General features: G+C 43.0%; 1 protein-coding gene across 15 annotated transcripts in view; it reads right to left on the reverse strand.

The window, feature by feature from the left end:
* The window catches only part of celf5a (cugbp, Elav-like family member 5a), a 169,207-nt gene that overhangs the window by 7,607 nt on the left and 148,476 nt on the right, over positions 1–13,124 (reverse strand). For 9 of the 15 annotated variants that reach the window (XM_070908759.1, XM_070908753.1, XM_070908749.1 and 6 more), the window contains 2 exons: positions 12,283–12,429; positions 5,127–5,271 (listed from right to left, as the gene is read on the reverse strand). In XM_070908759.1, coding sequence (XP_070764860.1) covers positions 5,127–5,271; positions 12,283–12,429 — 292 coding nt within the window. Of the gene's footprint in view, positions 1–5,105; positions 5,272–12,282; positions 12,457–13,124 lie in introns of all 15 variants that reach the window. The other 6 variants (XM_070908760.1, XM_070908754.1, XM_070908758.1 and 3 more) reach the window with 3 other exon arrangements.

Here is a 13,124-nt window from a genome sequence, read left to right on the forward strand (position 1 = left end):
TGATTCTTACTTATAATGTAATCCACAGCTGCTTGCAGGATGTATAGAGTCCTTCCACTTAAAGGCCCTGAACACCTGTTCTCTCCATCAGCTTCTTACTACAGGAACACACTAAATGATGGTTGGTGGCCAGGCAACTGTCAAATCTGATCAATTCACACCCACACAGTCTAGATGAAGCAGAATAGCAGAGTAGTTAGAAAATGATTACTAGTTAATACCTAAAATGTTTTTTTTACTTTGATTTCTGCTTAAGTCTCCCTCCTGTTTGTCATCTCCACTGATGACCTTAATGTTGATGTTTGTCAGAATGCACTTGTATGCTGATGACGTAACTCTGTACAGCCACGTTAAGTCTCTGGCTGAAGGCTGAAGTGGAAGCTACCCTCAACAACTGAATAAACAGATACTTGGGGAAGCAAATAAAAACATCTTTGAAGCATTAAAATAGTACATGATGTTCTTGAGGAGAAGGATTCCATGAAAGCTGGAAATTTCAATGATTACCGGCTAGCGTCTACTGAAAAGCTCAGCCTGCTGGGAGCAACAATGAAAAGCAAATTATCAACTTCCAAACATCTAATCATCTCCATCAGGGCAGGTCATAAAACTGGAGCTGCATCTAAAGTGAAGATGAAGAGTCAAGCTACAATCTCTAAAGCTTGGGCCTGCAGTGTCCTGGAGTGTGCTCCACCTACAGTAGTCACCTTGGCCTGCTTGATAATAGATGAAAGCCCTAATAAGTATTGGAGTGGACAAGGCCACTACCTGTTTTCCCTGCTATTAAGGTCATGAACGAGATGCGTACCAACCACTAGACCTCCAAACTATGTTCCCTCCACCACAGGCACTGCACCACTTGCCTATCTATGGCCGAAATACACCTCTTTGGATAAAATCTTCCTCCAAACTGGTCAAACATGAGTAATGTGTTGTAATGTAATTCCATGTGATATTAAAAATAATTAGATACTATTTGTGAATTGTCTTTAGCATATGTTAAAAGTGACTATGTGATACTTGAACCATTAACCTGCAGTATCAAATACAACATAGGGCAATCTAATAAACACAACTTTCCTCACAACTCTAGTGCTGTCTGCTCCACTCTTGAGGATAATGTACATGCATTGACCAGACCAATGTGCCTGACTTTCAGATCCTGGAGCAGACCAGCTGGGCAGCTTGTGAAGCTCTGCTGCTCGAGTGAGGCTCAGTTTTGCTTACACAAATCAGATTTGGTCCAGCCGAGAGCTGTGGCTGTGCTCTCTGAAAGTACTCACAGTATGCACCAGGAACAGGGATATCTTTTGCTGTCACAGAGCTGTTCGCCTTCGCTCCTGGGATTTGTTCTGATTCTGATGCAGTAGATTTAAACTGAAAGGGGGAAAACTTGTATCTGACTTGTATCTGAGGGAGTTGATATATTTGACCTTGAAGGTAATATTGTAAAAGGAAGAGTCTTGAAGAAAGCAGGTACAGTGAATGCATTTTTACAGATTGAGATGCTGGAGGTCACACCATCAATTAAGACACACAGGTGTTCATGTCCCCAGCTGTTTCATCTGGCTCTGAACAGACTACAGAACTGTGCTCTGTTCCAAATAACTTGGATGCGATACCACGCTGATGGTTTTTTGATATTTAGTTTTTTGGAAAGTTAACTGCTAACCTTATCTGCCCTTAGTATTTGTTTGTATTAGAACTGGACATAAGCTATAAAATGTCTGTATAACATGTATGATGCGTCGTGGAGGACAGGTCCACACATTGAGAAAGATCACCGTGTCAAACAGCTCATTAGTTTCATGGTGTTTGTCACCATGGAAGTGTTCTGCATCAATGGTGTAACCATGCTCCGATCCAGCAGGGGTGTTGTGGCACATCCAGCCTGCCTGTGAGCCGGTTGTCTCTGGCTGTGGAGCATCCGCAGTATATTGTGTGTGTACTTGTGCATGTACATCGTCAGTGCAGAGCAGCACCATGCAACAGAGCATTAGAGTGACTTTGATTACACACTTCTCACATCCTAACAAAGCATCCTTGACACTATGTGTTCCTCGCCACATACACCCAGCAGGATACGCATCTCTCTCCATTTCCCCCTTCCTCTCCTCCCTCACCCTCTTTATCTCCCTCTCTCTCTCCCTTCCTGTTACTCCAGCTCTGCCTCGCTCTCCCTTGTTTTGTTTAACTTTTATTTCTTCAGCAGCGCTCCGGGAGCGGCACCTGGCGAACATTATTTTCAAAAAGCATCATCATGCATCATTGTAAGGATACATGCTCTAATCAGCTGAACCATCTGGCAAACGGCTTATGCACCATCAAGCTTAAATGCTTTGCATCTGTTGATCAAATGGATGTCTCATTGTTTTCAGAGTAACACCCTTAACCTCTGAGCCTCTTTGTACCTCGGCTTGCTGTCACAAACAAGATTTTTTATGTTGCAGAGGTTATACTGATCATTTAAATAAAAGATTAATGTTGCACATTTACCTCAAGATCAGGCAGGGGTTTTCATCTATTAAGCTACTACTGGAGCTTTATGTTAATGCACAGCAGTGTGCATAACGCAGAAAGGCAGTCGTTTAGCCATCAATTGGCAATTGCTCTCATTTTGGAAGGAAAGTGGACATTAACCTTCCTACCTTTTATGTTTTTGTACATTTCACACAGCAGCCAAATGTCAGAATTTATAGATCTGTTTTGGCTCTAATTTGGTTGATAATGACAACTTGATGCATAAATTACACCTCTGTCGAAGCAGAGAAGCACTCTGCTCCCAGATCCTAAAAACAGATTCTGATATTACAATGAATTATTCCACTGACTTGTGGCAGACATCCTACAGTCTCTCAGTAGTGTCAGAGTCTCTTGGCCTACTTATACAGACAGCCTTGCCAGTAATGTTATGTATTCCTTCAATGAACTCTAAATAAGTCATAGCCACAAGTGTGAAAAGGGAGAGAGAAAATAGCTGTGTATACCAAAGCAGCAAGCTAGACTACAACTGCTGCACAGCCAGACTCAAATTAATGAATGGAGAAAGGGGAAATAAAACATTTCATATAGTCCTTGAAAATTTGCGAAAGCCATGCTTTCTCTCAAGGATAAATAATATATTACATTCAATAATAAAAGGTAATCAGTCAACTATAGCTTACACAGAAGTGTGTCCGAAAACAGATAAATGGCACCACTTCACACACGTGATTCACAGACTTAGAGGCACTCACTTCTCCTCCTTTCCCTCTATCTCAGTCTCGGTATCAGAGGCACAAACATATTTTTGCTTTGCCTATGCCAAGTTGTTAGCTCCTGGCAATGCCAACTGATGGCCTTCAGTTTGCCTATACAGAAGCAGCTTTGTTTAGCTTTAACAGAGTATCAAAACACAGGGACACTTCCTTTAGAGTAAGGCCCTGATTTTTGACTTCCGAGATGCTGCAGCTCAAAAGGGAAACACAAACAGCACTAACATTACAATCAGATTGGAGGACAAAGCCTATAATACACACACACACACACACACACACACACACACACACACACACACACACACACACACACACACACACACACACTCAGACTGAGTTCCTTGCAATGCAGTTGCACTATCTTTCATCAGCACTATTGTGTTGCAAAATACAGGTATGCATGAAGAACACAAAGATCTGAATTGCCATACTGTCAGTGCTTTACCCATCAAAATAAGAGGCTTCTCAGCAAGACTGAGCTCCACTTTTAATCACTGTCTCTGATTGATTATGCTCGCCCAAAAGTGCACACTTTGCACTGAAAACATCACCGTGAATATTTGACAAATGGGTCTTCTCTCTAGATGTATTGCTCGATGTCGAAAATGATTGCAAATGTACTGTACACATACAGCGATGTGTGTCCACTGGCATGTTCTGTCATCTCACTTTATGTACGTGCATTCATTTGCTTGAGGTGGAGGCACGCGTGATTAAAAGGTGAATGAGGGTCCTGTAGCATTGATTCTCACACCTGGTCTGCTGTCTGTCCTGCTTATTTGAATTCACCTGACTTCTGTGAATTAAGTAAAGCAGAACCAAACAGGATTTGTACAATAAAACTGTCCTTTCTTTGTGTCTGTGGGTGAAGAAGTGAACAGAATACCAACTTAATAGAATATTTCTCTTCCCCACAGAAACCACAGCGCAGAGAGAATTTGATATAGTGCAGCATTTTTGTAGTAAGAAGCTGGATTCCTATGATGGCGATAAAGAAAATCTAAAACAGGCCTTCCTGCTCTGGTGGCGGTTCTCTCTCTCTCACACTGATTGGTTTAAAGTTACCAAAGTCATCACCTTAAAAACTCAATACTGCAGTGTTGACAAAGTAGGTGAGCGGAGCACAACAAAGACTTGGATACTGTATTATTTATTTCGGCTCATGCTTTTGTTGAGTGGAGAATCTTGAAGTTTCCTCTGTCTCAAGGAAAATGAAGCACTGCTGAATAAGCAAATGTTATGCAGTGGGTAGGTATTTCAAAGTCCTTCCCTTTCCTCTGTAATGTATCTGCATAGGAGGTGTTTGTTATGGAAAACAAAACCAACTGCATGCAGATCATGCACAAGTGCTTCAAAGCACAAGGTCAAAACACTACAGGGAAATTAGCGCCTTATCTTTAAACTTACTTATTGATATTCCTTATTCTGCTGCTACTATCCCCAAATATTTTCTGCATTCACAAACAACATAAACATGCAAATCCCATTGAACCTATTTTTCCATATTAGTCTCTCTTTCTCTCCAGTGGAATAATTTTGGATTAGCAGTAAGCAGGCACCCTTTCTCTTGGCCTTGCTGCAGCTCCAGTTTTTTTTTATTCTCATACTGTGAACACACACATATATACACACACAAATATTCATACAGACATAATCAAAAACACAAGTTGACCTACAACCTCACTGGCATGTACAAATACACACACACCCACACAAAACACACACTAACATTAGCACAAGCATACAAGAGACCCTGCTGTCGCATCACTAACCCACCCTCAATCCACAAACACACACAGTCGCACACACACACTCGCACGAGGTAAGGGAATGAAATCGAGTGCTCACCCAGGGCTTGATGAAACTCACCCGACACCGGGGTCATTGGGGTGGGTGGGAGGCTGTTGATGTTGAGCGCCCCCATCTGGTGGATCTGTGTGGCGGGGAAAGCCACGCTAGGCGTGAGGTAACCTCCGTGGCTTGCTGCCATGATGGCTGCCTGCTGCTGCATGAGCTAAAGAAGAGGGACACGGAGAGATGGGTGGAGGAAAGGAGGGTTGGATGGGGTGTGGGTGAGAGAGCAGGAGGGAGAACGGGGTGCGAGAGAGGTGAGGGGAGGACAGGTGGTAATGAAAAATATAGTAAGTTGGGAAGGAGACAGACAAAGACGGGAGAAGGGGAGCGAGAGAGCGAGAAACATAGCAAGGGTAGAACAGAGGGAGGGATGTATGTTGAGGTTGATGGATGGATAGTGCATGGGAAGTACAGAGAAAGTAGAGCGGAATAAAAGAAAGGGAAGAAAAAAGAAGCCTGTCAACCTATGTTTAGTGAATCTGTCTATCCTCCCAGCAGGAGGCCTGTCACCAGCTGCAGAAACGATTTAATAGCTGTCTGTTGGGCTCATACAAATCAAGGCATTGACATGTGCACATTATCTCTGCGCTCAGGGAACAGGAAAAGTTTGCAGAAGAGTTGCAATGCTTTTTCCTCACAATTGTCAAACTTCCCAATACATGGAGTATTGGGAAGCTTGGCTGTGTAGAAATGCTCACACTCTCTTCTGTTTCTCCCTGTGCTCATCTCTAATTTTTCTGATGCATCTGTAATGATTGCTGCTTGTAGCCTGACATTCACCCAGAGTCCAGAATTTGCTTTGTATTATAATTCAGTCGTAAACCACGAGGGCTGTCTCTGGGCTAGAAGGCATTTTGCAAACAGGGTACATTTGGGGTTGGAACTTCATTAAATGACCACTGAAAAGTTGTTTTTAGAGACATACTTCTGCCAAACAACATTGTGTTTTTTGGTACGCAGAACTGCACTCTGTTTTGAGGTGTCACTGAATCCAGACGCTGAATCATTAAAACAATATTTTTAAAGCAGGCGTAGCTAGCAACTCAGATTCCAGACCATGTTAGTAATACAGTATGTTAGTCAGAAAAGTCGATTTTCACCCATTGGACAATGTTACAAAGAGATCAGATCAATACCCTTTCATTCATTCTGCATTTCTACTGAGAAGTGAAACTATTTTCCATCAAATGCAGCCCACAGAGTGTTTATTCATATGCATAGGACATGCTCACATGCACCGCTGCCCTACACTGCGCTCACACGCAAACACTCACACACACACACGTACACACAACATGCATGAAGAGCGATAGAGACTATTTGAGTTTCCGCACTCAGCTTAAATTCTCCCTGTGCAAACCACATGCTGAATGCCTAATTCAGAAGAAAATCCATCATTGTACAATGGCTTTTGCAGCTTGTGAACCAGTGGGTTTATCTGGGGAATCAACAATCTTTTTGAAGGCAATGTAGCTATGCAGACCTGTGTGGTATAGGAATACAAACACAGCTGGACCAACCTCTTTCTCCTGTCTCTGCATCTGTTTAATACCGCATAGCTGCTATGTGTCAGGGGAGCTGCTGATGGCCGTGGCCTGAGAATGACTTGTATAAGCAGAAATCAAACTCCTCTGCCACAGGCACTAATGCTAATGACGATGTTGTGAGACAGTGGAGGTATAGAATGCCACTCTGCTTGTATTTGCATGGGGACCCTGCAACGGAAAAGCCAATTATTTTCCCTCAGTGCCCCTGTCAGGTAACCTGAAAGCGACTGTCCCGCTGCAGAATGCCCAGTGCTGGCATCTCATCCATTAGCCACATGCCTTGCCACTGCTATCTATTAACACCCTTTGTCATTTGCATAATTTCAATGTGACAAATGGGGATCATCCATTCCTTTCCAAATAAGATGAATTGAGCCTTTAAGGGGGCATAGCTGCAAAAGACGGCAAGGGACAAGAAATTAAACAAAAGCAATGACATAGGAACAAACAAAGAGGTCTAGAGGATCTGGGGCTCCCTTGCTTTGGCAATGCTGTGACTGCCCCCCTATTAGGATGTGAATAGGGCTGGACTTCAGGATGACTGGGCTGGTATTACAGAATGAATACACTGTCACACCACTCACTGTTTTTTTGTCTTTTCTCGAGCTCTGCTCGCTGCTTTCAGCGAGGACTGGGCACTTAGAGCTGATTCTAAAAAGCTTGTGTTGTGGGTCCTGTGGCCTTATACAAGCTACAGGCCTGGGTGAAATAATAATGGAGTGGGTGTGAATACTAGCCTCTTTCCCAATTCATGTCTTAGATAATGTAATCCTTAATGCCATCCGTCAGATTGTCATGGATAACAACTCTGGCATTCATTGATGCTTCGTTCCAAATTAAAATGCAGCAAATTGGAAACCCAAGCATGTAATTATGTTGGAATGCAGTAGTTAAAGCAAACTGGCTTTGATAAAAAATAAAATAAAAAGCAGAAAGCAGAGTGGTTATGTTGACAGAGATATTCAAAGTCGTTCCATTTTACTTTTCAAATGTATATGCTTTTTTTCTTCTTTTTTTTCACAATTTCAAAGGCATTATATTCAAAAGCCATTCCGCTTCTTTATTTATGCACTACCCAGCAGATAGTAAATGTCTCTGGCGGAGAATGAGCAGAACTGAGTCTTCATCATCACAGACACAACCTTTTCTGCTTCCTCTTGAAAAGAAAGGAGGAGGGAAGAAAAGGCAGACAGAAACAAGGGGGACAAAAGAGAAGCGCGTGAGATGAAAGGGAGCAAAGAAAGTTGCCCGGGCTCCAGCAGCATTCATTTAGTGTCAGACATCTGCTTTTTTATTGCAACCTGATGGCATTACTCTCCCTTGGTGCCAGCAGGCAATCACCTCTTTATCACATGGCAATTATCTCTGTAGCGCTGCTCTGTGACTCGCTGACTCTCAGTACTGTCACATGTGACCCCTTATAGCCCAGCCAGCCGGGGACAGAGGGAGAGGGGGAGAGAGAGAGAGAGGGAGACAAAGAGAGGCAAAGAGGGAGAGCGAGAGAGAGAGGGTGAAAAGGGTTGAAAAAATGAGAGAGAGAGGGAGACAGTAGGTCAATGAGGTGAACTAAAAGACTGAAGACAGAAGACTGAAGCTCAAGGGCCTCATTTGTTACCCCCATGCTAGCAGGCTGTATTTCCACAGAAAAATTTAATAGGTTTTTACCATCTGATGCACTTTGTTATGTGTGTACATATGTGTGTATGTGTGTATGTGTGTGCAGAGCTAGTCCTCACAAGTATAATACAGCTAAACCAGGTCACAAACACACACTCGTGTGTGTATATGTGCAGGCAGTTTACAGCACAGCCAAATGATGCAGTAATCTGTTACCATCATTTCTCATGTGTGCTGTGTTTGATTGTGAGTCCCTCCAACAGGGGGAGATGTTTCCTAATGTGAGTTTACAGTCATCATCCTCCCTCTCATCCACCCACACGTTGTCACTATTAGCACCAAGTTAAACCATTTTCTCTCCTCTCATTTATCTATCTCACACTCTCAGTCTAATGCATCTTATAGGGAGGCGAGAGGGGCACGGTGCTGGAGGTGCCTTTAAATCTAAAACTTGTCTCTCGTCCTCTGACACAGCATGTAGCCCTCCACCTAAAGAGACCAAGGGAAGCTAAAATGGCTGTCTCCACAAAGAGACGCGGCTTTGGAAGGCGAAGGAAGACAAGTGACTTGAATCAAATCTAATCGTGTACAAATATGATGTTTGTGTCTTGAAGGGGAAATACAAAAGGTAATAAAAGCTGGTTTTATTGCTCGCATTCAGCGATTCATGGGAGAACTATTATCACTCGCCCCTAACACTGGAATGAAACATGGAATCTCACTCTCTCGCTCTCCTTCTGCTTGTGTTTTATGAAATCACCTTTTTGCAAATAGGATGTCTCCTGTCAGAGCACACCGGTGTCTGTGTCAATCGTGAAAATGGCACATTTCTCATTTTTGGCATATGTTGTCAGTGTTGTACCCCTCCAATTTGTGTTCAGAGCCCCCTCCTTTCTCCTGGTTTGACTAAAATCCAATTTACTGGCTGTCAGCTCAACTCTATAATCCTATCCACTGCTGTAGTGGAGAGGTAGCTCTTTGAATTTACCATTTACTGTACTCCCTGGTTATAGCTATATATACCATCTCTCCCCACGTCTGTATTCTATACTGTGCCACCTCCTCTTCTCTTGGCCAGTGTATGTGGAGAGTGGGCGAACATGTTGTGTGTCTTTGGAGATAAAGTCCTTTTTCTGTCACTGCAGGTTTTTTGTCTTGGGGGAATATCTGTAGTTTATCTTGCTGTAAAGAAACATTCATCGTATCACTTCAGCACATTCCCATTCCCCATACATACAATGTGCATGCAGCCAGCACCAATGACTGTGTTGTACTCGTAACAGCTGCACAGGCTGGACACCCACACTAAAGGATAACTAATATTTCTCTTTATACCACATTATTACGTACCTGGCAGTCCAAACCTGCATTTAGACTCATTAAATAAGTCTTTAGCGAGATATGAAAACAAGAGCCTCGCTGATAATCCATCACTGCCTCTTGAGCACTCATTACTTTATCAAAAGTTGGGGTGAGTTTATCTCCAAGGTTGCCTTCCCTCAGAGTTTCTCCACCGACTTGCTTTATTTTGCTAAATTCATTATATGCAGGTACATGGCATCCATAGTTACCGTGATTCATAATACTAATACAAGGACAGTTTCACCTTCACTAACATCATTCATGCAGTATAATCTTTGTGTCGAGAAACCACATACGTGCAATTTCTCCTTTAGATTTAATGGTAATTGATTCGCTCTAATGCTGAAGTATCCCCCGTGCCCTTGTTACTTTCACTCGGAACTCAATTTCCTAGCATCATCCTGCTCTTTGTCATATTATATGTGTGTATGAGAGAGAGAGAGAGAGAGAGAGAGAGAGAGAGAGAGAGAGAGAGAGAGAGAGAGAGAGAGAGAGAGAGAGAGAGAGAGAGAGAGAGAGAGAATTTGCTGCGCAGTGCGTGAGTGTGTACACTCTTGTGTGCGTCTGCATGAGTCGACACGGGTCTCTGCCACTGTAAATAAGAGTCATGGCCAACCTGAGCGGGGCACAATGGTCTCCCCGCAGACCGCCACTGCTTCCGCCACCCCTTAAACATTTGCATTTCTCCACATTTCCCGGGAAAGGGCTGCATTTCATGAATGGTAATGAAGGTGGGAGTTTTACTGGAGAGAGCACAAGAGATGGCCTCGCAATTACTCTGGTATGGTCAATTTGCACATTTCACACTGGGTCCCATGGCTGTGATGTGAAAATCAGGGAAATGGATAAACCCCCAAGACCCGGCTAACGTCAACAATTAATCCTGGCATTTAGAAACAGCAAAAAAATATATAACGTTGACATCCAAATAAGTACAGGAAGAAATGAATTTGTTTCTCTTTCTCTGTAAATAAATACTCTGCAGATGTTTATGTGTATTTATGCAGTGTGTTGTGACAGAAGCCCAGGTTTTTATCTCCGTGCTGGATGGAAAGCTTTTCTTAAATTCATTTTAGCCTGCTTTAAGTAGGTTGTGCATGCGTGCGTGTGCATGTGTGTGCGCATGCGTGCTGTGCTCTGCCTCAGCAGGGAAGAAGAAAGTTTGTGTGCAGATAAGTTGCCCATGGAATATTCTGAGTCAACTGTGGCCCCTGAAGCATCTCATGGGCCCAGAGGGAGGGACTGGGGGAGGGAGAGGGGAAGGGTAGAGAAGCAGTGTGATAGAGGGTAGAGGGGGCGCATGGTGAGAGGGGCTGCATAGGCTGTCTGAAGTCATCAAAGAGCCGGGGGTCTGCTGTGTGTGTATGGTGCCATGCCCTGAGGGGGGGCACTGTGGGCAGGGGTAGGAGGGCAGAGGGAAGCTGATGAAGGGGTTGGAGGGTACAAGCTAACTAAATGTGTGTGTGCCTACGTGCAGTGGGTAGTGAAAGCCTGGATGTAATGGCATGGCAGCACTGCTCAAGAGGAGGAGAGGAGGAAGAAGTGGTGCTGATGGAAGTGATAATAGTTTGGCAAGTCTACCAAGTAGGGATCAAAACAGAAAATATAAAAGTCTCTCTGTGTACTGAAATTACTAGAAAAGTTATAAATGACAGATTCCAGTGGAAGATATCCTGTATTAAAACATCCGAATTACAGTCAAGCTAAAGGCAAAAAAAAAAAAATCTGTGTCCCATGTGTGATGTGAATCCTAACACATAAGTGGTTCGACCTCAGCAATACACTGAAGTACCCAAAGGGGATTACAGGTCAAACAAAAATGATGTGTTCGGTCCTAATGAGCAAACATGGGGACAGCACCACTTGCTGCAGCCACAACAAAATCAAAATACCTGTTAAAAGCTACCATGTGTCGCATTTTTATGTGATTGTTTGAATTACTCTGATTGTGTAAGTGTTTTTGTAGAAAAAGTAGGCAATCATGGTGAAGGTTAGAACAGCCTTTCAGTCCATCTCACTGCCTCGTGGTTGGTTTGATTCTTCCACTGGAGGGCTCTCAAGTTGGAAAGTTTCAAATTCTATTCATTTAGAGTGTTTCTGGCTACTGATACAGACCAATGCTATCTCTTGTTTGCTTTCCACCAACTCCTGAGTGAAATATCTGACTCTGCTAAATGCTCCACTGTATGTAGAGCTTTTTGCAGAAAACAGCTTCCAACTGCGGCTGAAAATGACTCTATGAGAGCAGTGAGAGTGAACCAAAACAGTAAAGTTGCAGGCCTTAAAAGCGATGAGCTGAAAGACGCTGTAATGCTCCATAGAGCTGAGGGGAACTGCAGAGTCCAATAATAATTCTCTGTGGGTTCATCACTACGATCGACACCTTTCACATATGTATAGTCATTTAATCCATTGTTAATATAAAGCATAATTATTTGACCATGATTATAGCTGCATCAAGGACTTAATAGATGTAAGAAACGGGTGGTTCTAAGAAACCCTTGGATGGTTTCTTACATCCCTTGAAATTCGATTCCTACATGTATCGACTGCATAATATATGTAATCAGTCAGTATGTATCCGTAAGTAAGAATTTAATGTTCGAGTTGTTCTGTGTGTGCTACATGTGTCTTGTCCAACTCACCGCATGTGCGTAAGAGCTGTAGGTGCTGAAGGGAAGGGCGATGGCTGGGTTGAAGATGCCAAACTGCCCAACCATCTGCTGCATACGTCTGATGGTGCGCTCCTTGTCTGTGTCGGCAAACTTGACCACCAAGCTGGAGGAAGCACCCTGAGGAGGGTAGAGAGAACAGAAAATCTGAGGAAAAAAAAGAGCATGGACACTTAACCCTGCTTTACTGCAGGCTCCTTTAACGCCAACACTCACTCAGTCAGTCAACAGCAGGATCACAGTCGTACAGCATCTCATCCTCTATCCCCAAAAGGCTTTGAGCCACTTCAGGAATAATTTGCATATGTTACTGTTATGATTTACCAAATATTCAGAGACAGCCACTAACAAAAGGCTTATACAAGAGCATGCAGAATGTTATTGGTTATTATTACTGATTTCTTAGTATGCCGTGTTCATTAGCAACAACAACCGCTGTTAACATCAATATTTAGTAAGCTTCTCTAATTGCATGTCAGTTTTTTTTTTTCCACATTCTAGATGTAACATCATTGCACATTTGTTTTATTGCAGAAAACCGTGCCTCCTTATTTTGTGGCTGGCATACATAAACATGAATCTAACAGAGATAGGTGAGGAATAAAAATATTCTACATATTGAGTGAACAGCTCTGTTCACAGCTCTGTTCACTCAGTAAGTAGGCAGATGTGCAGACTGAAACCATCCATTCCTTCAATCAGTGTTCAACATATGTACAAAGTCACTCGGGGCAAAGCAGCCTCGCTATGCATGACATAAATACTTTATGTTTTCCCTCAGCTTTCCCCCTCTGTTACAATACATATATATATAT

Source organism: Enoplosus armatus, chromosome 7 (genome assembly GCF_043641665.1).
Source record: "Enoplosus armatus isolate fEnoArm2 chromosome 7, fEnoArm2.hap1, whole genome shotgun sequence".
In the NCBI taxonomy this organism is placed as follows: Eukaryota; Metazoa; Chordata; class Actinopteri; order Centrarchiformes; family Enoplosidae; genus Enoplosus; species Enoplosus armatus.